Source organism: Muscardinus avellanarius (assembly GCF_963383645.1).
Source record: "Muscardinus avellanarius genome assembly, chromosome: 11".
NCBI classification, from domain to species: Eukaryota; Metazoa; Chordata; class Mammalia; order Rodentia; family Gliridae; genus Muscardinus; species Muscardinus avellanarius.
Genome location: NC_137797.1, coordinates 56889538 through 56903040, shown reverse-complemented (window position 1 = coordinate 56903040; position 13503 = coordinate 56889538). Strand labels below are relative to the sequence as shown.

The 13503-nt window shown below is 39.5% G+C and overlaps 1 protein-coding gene across 2 annotated transcripts in view; it reads right to left on the bottom strand.

The window, feature by feature from the left end:
* Positions 1 to 13503, bottom strand: part of LOC308270657 (uncharacterized protein C12orf56) — a gene marked incomplete at both ends in the record, with an annotated part of 104482 nt that overhangs the window by 70067 nt on the left and 20912 nt on the right. For both annotated transcript variants that reach the window (XM_080706674.1, XM_080706675.1), the window contains 2 exons: positions 3900 to 3972; positions 7146 to 7311. In XM_080706674.1, coding sequence (XP_080562800.1) covers positions 3900 to 3972; positions 7146 to 7311 — 239 coding nt within the window. The remainder of the gene's footprint in view (positions 1 to 3899; positions 3973 to 7145; positions 7312 to 13503) is intronic.

The following is a 13503-nucleotide window of genomic DNA, read 5'->3' as shown; positions in this document are numbered from 1 at the left end:
TGGTTACCCGAGACAATCATTGTTTTATTACTGGGAGGGGGGAAGGGAAAACAGGGGCGGGAGGGGGGAGAGGGCATCAAGTATAGTTTAAATGTATACCATTTATGTTCAATAAAAATTTAAAAAAAAAAGAATTCTATGCCCTCTCTCTCTAATGCCTAGATACTATAACATTCTTTTTTCTTTTTCTTTTCTTTTATTGTATTGGGGATTAAACTCAGAGATGTTCTCCTCTGAGCCACACCCCAACCCCTTTTAGTTTGTGTTTTGAAATAGGGTCTCGTGTCAGGTATGGTGCTGCTCTTGTAATCCCGGTCTTTGGGAGGCTGAAACAGGAGGATCACAGGTTCACCGCCAGCCTCGGCAAACCTAGTGAGGCCCTCCCCAAGTTAGTGAGACCCTGTCTCAAAAAAAAAAAAAAAAGAATAAAATAGGGCTGGCAGTGTAGTTTAGAAGTAGAATGCCCCTAGGTTCTATCTCCAGAACCACTAAAAATAAATAAATTACAATAGGGTCAAGCTAAGTTGCTGAGGCTGGCCTCAAACTTGAGATACTCCTGTCTCCACCTCCCAAGTACTTGGGTTACAAGTATGCACCACTGTACCTGGCTAATAATATCATTGTTCAAGTTGTGCGACTTGGAAATCTCCTTTTGAAATTTATACCGAGATGTCTTCTCTTCCACCTTCAGACTGAAGTTTCAAATATCATATGAAATTCTTCACCAGGAGGAGCCCTCTGGGACCTCACACTTAACCTAACTAAACCAGTCCTTGGGCATGATTCCTCCCCACACTCAACATCCTTACCTCTTCTCAGGGCATCATCATTTAGTTACCCAAGCTTGAAACCACTGTGGTTTCTCTCTCTGTCTCTCCTGATTTCAATCAGTTGCCAGTCTTAGGGGTCCTGCTTTTGAAATGTCTCTTCCGTTGGTCCCTTTTTCTTTTCTCACTACCTCTACCCCACTTCAGGCTCTCATTACTCCCCACGGGTCTTTGGTCTTTCTTCATCACAATTCACTTTTAGCACAATTATCAGAATATATATATATATATAATTTTTTTTGGTGGTACTGGGGTTCCTGGAAGCCCTTCTACCTCTGGGCTACACTCCCAGACCTATTTTATATTTTTTGAAACAGGGTCTCTTAAGCCAGTACATCTGGCTTTGAACCTGCGCGATCCTCCTGTCTCTGCCTCCCAAGCGCGGGGATTACAAGCGTGCGCCACCACGCCCGGCATCAGATTATATTTTTGTAATAATGGTTTCTGTCATATTCTTCTGATCAAAACTTTTAAGCCGGGCGTGATGGCGCACGCTTGTAATCCCCGCGCCTGGGAGGCGGAGACAGGAGGATCGCACTGGTTCTAAGCCAGCAGCACTGGCTTAGGAGACCCTGTTTCCAAATTAAAAAGTATAAAAAATAGGTCTGGGAGTGTAGCCCGGAGGTAGAAGGGTTTCCAAGAACCCCAGTACCACCAAAAAAAAAAAAAAAAACTTTTAATAGTTTTCTTAAATTCTATAGGATGAACTATAGTCTTCTTTTTCAGGCCTTTTAATACCATCCAAAGTATGAGCCAAATTTCACTTTTAGTTTCTGTTCATGTTTTGTTTTGTCTTGTTTTGTTTTGCGGTACTGGGGATGGAGCCCAGGGGCATTCTACCTCCTAGCTACACCCCCAGCCCTATTTCTTAGTCTTTTTTTATTTGTGAAACACGGTCTCACTAAGTTGTAAAGGGCTTTGCTAAGTAGCTGAGGCTGTCCACAAACTGCGGTCCTCCTGTCTCAGCCTCCCAAACGCTGGGATTACAAATGTGCGCCACCACGCCCGGCTTAGTTTATGTTTGTTTCTTTCTTTCTTTCTTTCTTTTGGTGGTACTGGGGTTCCTGGAAACCCTTCTACCTCCGGGCTACACTCCCAGACCTATTTTTTATATTTTTATTTGGAAACAGGGTCTCTTAAACCAGCGAGGCTGGCTTCGAACCTGCATGCGCCACCATGCCCGGCTTAGTTTCTGTTTTTAAATCACACTGGGCTGCCGGGCGTGGTGGCACAGGCTTGTAATCTCCTGATTTGGGAGACACAGACAGGAGGATCGCTCAGGCTCGAAATCAGCCTCTCTGGCTTAAGAGACCCTGTTTCCAAATAAAAATAAAAAAAAATAGGTCTGGGAGTGTAGCCCGGAGGTAGAAGGGTTTCCAGGAACCCCAGTACCACCACCAAAAAATAATAATAGTAATAATAATTAAATAATAAATAAAATAAATCAATCACACTGGGCTGCTCTCTGTTCCTAATAACACGGTCCCTTTTTGCTGCCCCATCTTCGCTTTCACTGTTCCCAACAGCTGCAATAGCCCCATTCCACGTGCACCATCCCCTTACCAACTGCCACCTGGCATCTTGACGTCTCCCCACTGAATATAATCTTTTCCCCTCTTTAAATCTCTTTCAACAAGTTGCTCCAGCTCATTTTGAACAATTAGCTTGTTTACACTATGTTTATCTTTTATTTATTTATTTGTTTTTATTTATTTATTTGTTTGTTTTTATTTATTTATTTATTTATTTATTTATTTATTTATTTTGGTGGTACTGCGGTTCCTGGAAGCCCTTCTACCTCCGGGCTACACTCCCAGACTTATTTTATACTTTTTTTTTTAAATTTTTTGAAACAGGGTCTCTTAAGCCAGCACGGCTGGCTTCGAACCTGCAGGATCCTCCTGTCTCTGCCTCCCAAGCGCGGGGATTACAAGTGTGCGCCACCACACCTGGCCCAACACACACTATGTTATCTTTATGCAAACGTTATACATCCTGCTCAGAGTCTGCTTCTCAAGGATGGGAAATATGCCTCACCTACCTTGTATCCATGACACAGTCTAACATTACACCCTACAGAGGCACAATAAATGTTTTTGAAGTCAAATCCTTTTCTTTTATTTTTGGACTGGGGATTTAACTCAGGGGCATTCTACCTACAAACTGCACCCTCAGCCCTTTTTATTTTTACTTAGTTATTTTTTAAAACAGGGTCTTGCTAGGTTGCTGAGGTTCTTGCTAAGTTGCTGAAGCTGGCCACAAACCTGCAATCCTCCTGTCTCAGCCTCCCAAGGACTGAGATACAGGTATGTACCACTGCATTTGGCTTGAATTCAATATTAGCCAATTATTTTTTTATAATGTGACATCTATATGTTCCATGGAAATAGAATATATATATATTTAGAATATATATATTCTATTATATATATTATATATTATATATATTCTATTATATATTCTATTATATATATTATATATTATATTATATATTATATATATTATATATAGAATATTATATATTCTATTATATATATTCTATATATATAATATATATAGAGAATATATATTCTATTATATTATATTCTAATATATTCTATTATATATATATTATATATATTTAGAATATATATATATAAATAGAATATATATATATTTAGGGGTTTTGTGGGGTATGAAACCCAGGGGCATTCAACCTCCGAGCTACACCCCCAGCTCTATTTTTGTATTTTTATTTTGAAAAAGGGTCTCAGTGAGTTGCAGAAGGCCTAAGTAGCTGAGGCTGTCTGTGAACTGTAATCCTCCAGTCTCAGCCTCTCAAATGCTAGGACTACAAGCATGCGCCACCACACCCAGCTATATTATTGTTTCAACTAGCTGGATTTGAACTTAGGAGAAAGTTCTCCCAAGATACTTTCTTCAATATTACATACTTTCTTCAATATTACATATATGAAATATACAGAACTCAGTTCAAAGCCATTAGTAGAGAAAAGGCATAAAGAAAAACATATTGCAATATAAAAGTAAGTTAGGGTTAGTAAGTTAAAAACATACTCCAGACAATCTCACCTGAGAGAAGATTCACTCGGACTTCTAGGTTCTTTGCTTCTCCAAAAGATAGGGCCATTATTCTCGTCCTTGGCTTAAAAAAATATTGATTTGATTACTAATTAAATAATTTGAGTTTATGAAGCAGACCTGGGCACATATACTGATTTGGTAGCTATTCACAAATCCTCACAGAAACCTCTAAATTTAAAATTATAAGCTGGGCAAGCCAGGCGTGGTGGCGCACGCTTGTAATCCCCGCACTTGGGAGGCAGAGACAGGAGGATCGCGCTGGTTCAGAGCCAGCCTCGCTGGCTTGAGAGACCCTGTTTCCACATAAAAAAGTTAAAAAATAGGTCTGGGAGTGTAGCCTGGAGGTAGAAGGGCTTCCAGGAACCCCAGTACCACCAAAAAAAATTATAAGCTGGGCAGCATGCTGGAGCAAAAAGAGCTTTGGCTTTGACAGGCCCTTTACCTGTTGGTTCATCACTTTGCTGCTCTAGCCTAAGCATCTTAATTAGTAAAAAAAAAAAAAAAAAAAAAAAAAGGACGATAATTTTATGAATAAAATTAGATGATGTGAGGTGGTTATGGTGCCACACATATATAATCCCCAGGACTTGGGAGGTTGAGACAGGAGGATTGAAGATTCAAGGCTAGCCTCAGTAACAGCAAGGCCCTCTACACTTTTGAGACCCTGTTTCACACTAAAAAATAAAAATAGAGCTGAGAGTGTAGCTCAGAGGCAGAACACCCCTGGGTTTTCCAGTACATACATACATACATACATACATACATACATACATAAAATTATATGCATTAAAAATGATAAATGATGCCTAACAGAGCAGGTATACCATAAACATTTGCTTAATTTACAGTTTAAAAAAAAATACAGGGCTGAGCGTGGTGGTGCATGCTTATAATCCCAGCATTCGGGAGGCGGAGACAGGAGGATCACAGAACATGGACAGCCTTAGCTACTTAGCAACTCAGTGAGACCCTGTTTCAAAATAAAGAATAAAAAATTGGGCAGAGGGTGTAGCTCGGAGGTCAGATCCCTCTGAGTTCCATCCCCAGACCCGCAGAAACAAAAACAAACAAAAATACACTAACCAAATCATAACCCACATTAAAAAAAAAAAAAACTCTCAGCTGGGCCTGATGGTACATATCTATAATCCCAGTAACTGGGAGCCTTAGCCAGAAGGGTAGCGAATTTGAGGACAGCCTTGGCAACTTAGCATGACCCTCAGCAGCTTAGCAAGATCCTATCTAAAATTAAAAAAAAATAAAGGGCTAGGAAAATAACACAGAGGAAGAATGCCCTTGGTTTGATCCCCAGTATAAGATGGAAAGAAAGAAAGAAAAGAAAGAGAGAGAGAGAGAGAGAGAGAGAGCCAATAACCCAATCTTTTCAAGAGTTCTAGTTCCTAATAAGGTTCACCACTGTCCCTCTGTGCCCATCAGCACTGCTCATTTAGAGTTTACCACAATCGGGGTCTGGAATGTCTTCAAAGGCCTAGGGGTTAAAGGCTTGGTCCCCAGTCCCTGAGAGTCTGGGGCCTTCAAGAAGTGCAGTCATGTGAGAAGAAGTTAGTTCGCAGCAGGGGAGGGGGTCCCTTGAAGAGGATATTGGGACCCCAGCCCCTTCCAGCTCGTACTCCTCTCCAAGCTATCTTGTCCCCAAAGCAATAGGACCAACTGACCATGACATGAAACCTCCAAAACTATGAGCCAAAATAAACCTTTCCTGTTAAGTTGATTTATCTCAGGTGTTTGTTACAATAAGGGAAAGCTGAATAACACAGTTGAGTAACCATACTCTTTCATATCAATGTAAGAAGTGTAACTGAGAGTGCCGAGTGTAGCATATATAAATACACACGCATAGACTGTCTTTAAAAAAGCTGGACCTAATTAGGAATCTTGTAAAGTTGTGATGATTTAAACTAATTATTTCTACTACAAATGACTTGCAGTTTGAGCTTCCTTCGTTCAGATGATTGAGCTGACTAGAATGTGGACATCTTTGCCACATGATAAAAATATTCCCCAGGCTTTCACCCAAGAGGTTTAGAGGCCGTCCTAATAATTATCTTCACTTAAATGGTTACAGCTTGCTGCTTCTCTACTCATGACATCATTGTTATGAACATTAAAGATCTGGGTAATGATTAGTGTTGCAGAAATGGTCAGACAGGTTGAAGTTCATCTCTTGCTTCAGGATCACATATTATAAAAACGTCTAAGAGATGAACCACGGGGCTATATGCATACAATATCTAACCCTGGATACACACAGCTTTGAAAAGAACAGAAAATACAGAGCATATCACCATTGGCATGGTGGAAAAGGGAATGTTTTCTCTTGTAATACACACTCTGGCTCCTTGTGAATATGGCAGTTTTGCACAAAAGTGTCCCATAAGACCCTGGGGGGTGAAAGTCAAGAACAGGTGGCAGAACGTGTGATTCTATGAATAGCCATATGAATGTGGATACAAGATAAACTTTTTTTTTCACAGCATTAACCTAATTTGCAAAGTCTAAGAATTTAAATTTCATAAAATGTCTTCTTATTTTATTATGTTCTTTTAATGTGTGTTTTTATGCTCCTACACATGTTGGGGGGGAGCCAAGAATAATTATGCCTTTGGACAAGGATAAATAGGTATTTAAGGCAACCAACACCAGGTCGGTACTCTAATTAGTGTGACAAGAGACCTGGTGAGCGACCAGGGATTTAATAAGCCTGATAATTAACAACTTTTACAAACAGTTTCCATGCCATAGTGTGTCAGTGTGGAGAGGTGCTTATGCAAACACTACACTTTCCTCACGTTTTGTAGCTATTCAATACTCGGAGAGGCTCTGAGTCAGACTTGATGTCCAGTGAATAAGGAATGGGCTGGGCTGGGATAGTCTAGCCATACTGAGTGGACCCCAGAGTAGAGGAGCTTATCCAAAAGGCCACCCTGAGCCTTCATTCTTTCCTTCTCCTTCTGTGCTAAAGATGTAATGGGGTTTGTGTTTGTTTGTTTATTTGTTTTTGTTTTTGTACCGGGGATTGAACCCATGACCATTCTAACTCTAAGATACAATCCAGCCCTCTTTTATTTTTTATTTTAAATCGGGGTCTCACTAAGTTGCTGAAGCTGGCCTTGAACCCGAGATCCTCCTGTCTCAGCCTCCCAAGTACCAGGATTATAAGCTTGCACCATCATGCTCGATATCTTTTGTCATTTCAAGGAATATGTTACATACCCTTTTTGCTGTTGTTAGTATTGGCATGATGAAATGGAAATAGGAATTTCCTGACACCTTTTGATTTTTCACACTCCTTTTTCAAAACAGTTGAAGAATAGATGATACGAATATGTTGGTTGATTTCTCTATCTGGTGAGCTCAAAAATTCTGGATAATCATCAATCTGAAAAAGAAAAGTAATCAAGCTGGTTGAAAAAAATACAACTACTTACCCATGGGGGATAAGTCCCCAAAAAGTAAGAGGAAGTTTAAACTGCATTCTTTCTTTTTATTTTATCTATCCCACTACTACATCTGTCCCTTCTTTTTCCTAGGCTTCCCAACTTCCTGTTTTAGTCCTTAATAAAAACATCCTCTGCATCAGAACCAAAAAAACCATTCAACCTACAGGATTACTAAATAAGTTATAACTGGTGGTGGTGGTGGTGGTGGTGGTGGTGGTGGTGGTGGTGGTTGTTATTGTTGTTGTTGTTAAAATATATCCCTCTCTAGCCAGGCATGGTGGTGCACGCTTGTAATCTCAGCATTTCGGAGGCTGAGACAGGAGGATCCAGGTTCGAGGACAGCCTCAGCTACTTAGTGAGACCCTTTGCAATGCAGTGAGACCCTGTTTCAAAATATAGAATGAAAAATAGGGCAGGGGGTGTAGCTGGGAGGTAAAGTGCCCCTGGGTTCCATCCCCAGTACCGAAAAAAAAATATATATATATATATATCCTTCTCCACCTCCATTTTGAAATAGATTCTTTAAAAAAAAAAAATAAAAAAGGACTCAGCCAGGCGTGGTGGCGCACGCTTGTAATCCCCACGCTTGGGATGCCCAGACAGGAAGATCCTGCAGGTTTGAAGCCAGCCTCAGCTACTTAGTGAGGCTCTCAGCAACTTAGTGAGACCCTGTTTCCAAATAAAGTATAAAATAGGTCTGGGAGTAAAGCCCGGAGGTAGAAAAGCCCCTGGGTTCCATCCCCAGTACCACAAAAAAAAAAAAAAAAGAGGACTCTAAAAAAGAGTGACCAGTAGAATAGAAGAAGGGGGTAAGGATAGAAAGTTGCAAAGGGAGCAGGAAAAAGTGATGAAAAAACCATTCAAATGATGCTGTGCCCTAGTATGTAGGTGTCACTATGGATCCCACTCTTATGCATGGGGAGGGGTGTGTATTAGGGCAGGACCTAAAAGGTAACACACCAAGACCCGGGTGCAGGTTTGTTTGTTTGACTTTGAATCTCATTATAATATGTAATTATAATGCAACAATAAAAGTATAAAAGTAAAGGGCATGGTGGCCCACACTTGATTCCCAGTACTTGGGAGGCTGAGACAGGAAGATCATAGGTTTAAGGCCAGCCTCAGCTACTTAGTGAGGCCCTCTGCAACTTAGTAAGCACCTGTTTCAAAATAAAGAATAAAATATCGGGCTGGGGGTGAAGCTCAGAGGTAGAATATCCCTGTTTTCAATCCCCAGTACTACACACACCAAAAAAAATTATATATATATATAATTATATATATAATTTTTATATTTATATAATATATATATATATTATATATAATATATAATATAGATTATATATATACTTATATATACTTATATATATATACTTATATATATATACTTATATATATACATATATATATATATATATATATATATATATATATAAATATGTGAAAAGGGCTAGGAGTAGCCGAGCATGGTGGTGCATGCTTGTAATACCAGCACTTGGGAGGCTGAGACAGGAGGATCATACAGGTTCAAAGCCAGCCTTGGCTATTTAGTGAGGCTCTCAGCAACTTAGTGAGACCCTGTTTCCTAATAAAATATAAAATAGGTCTGGGAGTAGAAAAGCCCCTAGGTTTCATCCCCAGTACCAGAAGAAAAAAAAAGGTCTAAGAGTAGAATGCCCCTGGATTAGATCACTAGTGCCAAATAAATAAATAAATAAATAAGGTACCAAGTTTGGTGGCTCACACCAATTATCCCAGTACGTGGGAGTCCGAGACAAGTAGATTGTAGGTTTGAGGCCAGGCTTAGCAATTTAGAAAGACCCTATTTCAAAATAAAAGAATTTAAGCCCGGCATGGTGGAATATGCTTATAATCCCAGCATTTGGGAGGCTGAAACAGGAGAATCACAGTTTGAGGACAGCCTCAGCTACTTAGTGAGGCCCTTTGCAAGTCAGTGAAACCCCATTTCAAAATAAAGAATAAAAAATAGGACTGGGGGTGTATCTCAGAGATAGAATGCCCCTGGGTTCCATCTCCAGTACCACAGAAAAAAAAATTTTTTTTAAAAACTAAGCTGGGGAGTGTATAATGCCTGGGTGTGGTGGTGCATGCCTGTAATCCCAGTACTTGGGAGGCTCAAACAGGAGAATCACAGGTTCACAGTTAGCCTTAGCAACTTAAAAAGGCCCTCTGTGACTTAGTGAGACTTTATTTCAAAATAGAAAAATAAAATAGGGCCAGGGGTGTGGCTCACAGAGGTGGACTACCCCTGAGTTCAATCTCCAGTACTGCCACCACCAAAAATAAAAGTATAATAAATTGGGTTCAAACCAAGATATTTCTATACAGGAGCCAAAATTCCTGCAACAGTCTACAAGGATTCTATGAGTACATACAAGTAGGTTTGAATTATAGAAATTATGCTCTGCTTTTTCCAAAGTGCTCTGTTTTCTATTCTTTTTGGTAGGGGGAATTTTATGTGCTCTTATTGGTTTATTATAGTCTCACTTCATAAAATAAATCACGTGACAGTGACATACATGCACACAGCACTTGGTGCCCCCACCTTCCCATTTCTGCCCTTCCCAATACAGAACACTGAGGTTGATGTTGGTATATTCGCGTATGTACACATAGTCGATGGTAGTATCTCCATTAATGAACCTCAGTCCTCCTCCGCCCCTTACCTGAGACCTCCTCCTTGACTCCACTGAGGTTTCTCCTCCTTTATCTGGAGTCCCTCTTGTATCACAATTACTCCCTAGCTTGTGCATATTAGAGAAAACATATGACCCTTCACTTTCTGTGACCGGCTGATCTCACTTAACATAATGTTCTCCAAATCCTTCCATTTTCTTTTAATTGACATAATTTTATTCTTCTTAATTGCTAAGTAGAATTCCATTGTGTGTATTTTCCATAATTTTATAATCCATTCAGCTGTTGATGGACACCTGGATTGTTTCCATAATTTGGGTATTGTGAATTGTGATGCTATGAACATGGGTATGCATGTGTTACTGTAGTTCACTGGTTTCAACCTCTCTGAAAAGATACCCAGGAGCGGTATAGCCAGATCATATGGTGTTTTCTAAGGAATCTCCACATTGATCTCCATATTGGCTGAGCTAGTTTGCAATCCCACCAAGAGTGTAAAAGAGTTCCTATTTCCCCACATCCTCACCAACATTTATTGTTACTTGACTTCCTTATGCTTGCCATTCTGATTGAGGTTAAATGGAATTTCAGTGTAGTTTAATTTGCTTCTCACTTATTGCTACTGATGTTGAACATTGTGTGTGTGTGTGTGTGTGTGTGTGTGTGTGTGTGTGTGTGTGTCATTAGGGATTGAACTCAGATGCATTCTACCCCTGAGCTAAAGCCCCAGCCCAATTTCTATTTCTTATTTGGAAACAGGGTCTCACCAAGTTGCGAAGGGCCTTGCCAAGTTGTCGAGGCTGGCTTTGAACATGCAATCCTCCTGTCTCAGCCTCCCAAGTACTGGGAATACACGCGTGCACCACCACACCCAGCTGAACATTTTTTCATGTATCCATTTGCCATTTGTATCTCTTCTTTTTTAAGTGTCTATTCAGTTCAATTGCCCATTTCTTGATTGGGTCATTTTTCTAGTGTAAATTATTTTAAGTTCTTTGTATGTTTTAGATATTAGTCCTATTTCAGAGGGATAACTGGTAAAGATCTTCTCCCATTCTGTAGGCTTTCTCTTTAGACTTTTGATTTCCTTTGATGTACAGAAACTTTTTAGTTTAATGCCATCCCACTCATTGATCCTTGTTTTAATTTTCTGAGCTTCAGGGGTCTTGTTGAGGAAGTTTCTACCTGTGCCTATATGTTAGAGTGTTGAATCTATGCCCTCCTCTAGTAGCTTCACAGTCTCTGGTCTGACTTCCAGGTCTTTGATCGATCTCGATTTGAATCAGTCTTGGTGAGTGTCACACCAGATCCCTGCCAGAATAGCTGTTTTCTTTCTTGATTTAAAAAAGAAAGGGTCCATCCAGGCATGGTGGCACACACCTGTAATATCAGTACTTGGGAGGCTGACACAGGAGGATTGCAGGTTCATAGCCAGCTTCAGAAACTGAGGCCTTGTTTCAACATAAAAACTAAAATAGGTCTGGGAGTATAGCTCAGAATTAGAATAACCCTGGGTTCAATCTCCAATACCACAAAAGAAGAAAAAAAGAAGAAAAAGGAAATGTCTCAATAAATACTGAGGACTTTTATATCGTGTCTTTAATAACCTCCTTCCCTTTTTATGACAGGCAGCAATAATTTCTGGTCAGAAACCTAGGAGTAAATCCAGAGAGTCTTTAGAGATATACCCAAAACCATTAATTCAAGAACCAGGAGGAATTCCACTCCAGACTTTCTCAAGTACTTAAAATTTAGATAAAAATATTTCTTGTGATCATACATTTCATCTTTGTCTTGCAGAAAATATAGAAAGAAATATTATATAATCAAAATTTTAAAATCTAATTTAGAGTAATTAAAGAGAGAAAGGTAAATCAATGAAAAGCTACCAGGATCTTCTCAAATTCAGTTTTTTTTTTTTTTTCTGTACTGGGAATGGAACCCAGGGCCATTCTATCTCCAAGCTACACCTCCAGCTTTATGTTTTATTCTTTCTTTTGAAACAGGGTCTCACTGAGTTGCAAGGGACTCACTAAACTGTCTTCAAACCACGCCCCTCCTGTCTCAGTCTCCCAAATACTGGAATTACATGCATGCACCACCATGCCCGGCTCAAATTCAATTTATAAAACATATTTTCAGTTGGGTGTGGTGGCACACACTTGTAATTTCAGGAGGATCGCAGGTTTGAGGCCAGCCTCAGCTACTTAGTAAGGTCATCTGCAACTTAGTGAGAACTTGTTTCAAAATAAGGACTAAAAAATAGGGGTAGGAGTACAGCTTGAAGGTAGAATGCCTCTGGGTTCAATTCCCAGTACCACAAAAATATGTAAATTAATTAATAAATAAAATATATTTTCAGGATATAGTTCAGTGGTAGAGCAGTTGCTTAGCATGAATTAGACCCTGTGTTTGATCCCTAGCATTAAGTAAGTATATATATAATAGAGAGAGACACACACAATATATATAATATGTTCAATTCAAATATATATATATATGTATATATATATATATTTAACTTTCTCTCTTTAATATATATAGTGTGTCTCTATTATATATATAATAGAAATATAAATTTCTATCACCTTTTCTCCTTATTTCTTCCTATGACTGAACTATAAAAAGCCTTCTCTACCCTGAATTCATGTAAATATTCACCTCCACTGTATAGCACTTCCTTTATGGCACCCTCTTTTGCGGTTTGTTCCCTAATTCTTCTAGACTCTGTAAGGCGAGTGTTCCTTAGGACTTTAATTAGTTGTGACTCCAAGTGTATTTAGTATTAATGTGATGAAAACCAAGCTTTAAGACAAGAATAAATGCAAATAAATGAATTAGTATTTCTGAATCAAACTGCATATTAGCAATCTTGAGAAAATACAAAGTATAATAATTTGAATAATAATAGCACAGCTTGTACGACATAACACATAGATCATTTATATCATTCTAAGAAGCCTGTAAGGTAGTAATTATTAACACCATTATACAAATAAAACTGAGGCCCAGAGAGAGCCAAGTTCACAAAACTAGCAAATGGTAAGACTAGAATTACAAGACCAAGCAGTCTGTCTCCAAGCCAATTACAGGAAAGTAACTAAGACTCAGGAGCACCACCTACTACTTGTCGGGGAGAGATCAGAGACATTTAGAGAGCATTGTTTGGGGAAGGAAAGTGCATCTGTGCAAAGATGTGATACCTATGCATTGCATTAAGAATATTCCTGACTTCCGGGAAGATGGCGACTGAGAAAAGCGGGGCTTAAGAGCCCCGCTAACAACAAATCTCCATTACCACAAAATCAGCACCTTTCAAAGCCAGAAAACAACATCACCAGAGAAACAAAAAAAATCACCAGGCTCCAGAGAGAAAGCGGACTGAGAACAGAGCCACAGAGGAGATCCTCACACCCGAGGACGCGGCAGACGCAGCAGCAGCGCCATACTGCTGGCGGCACCAGCAAATTCAC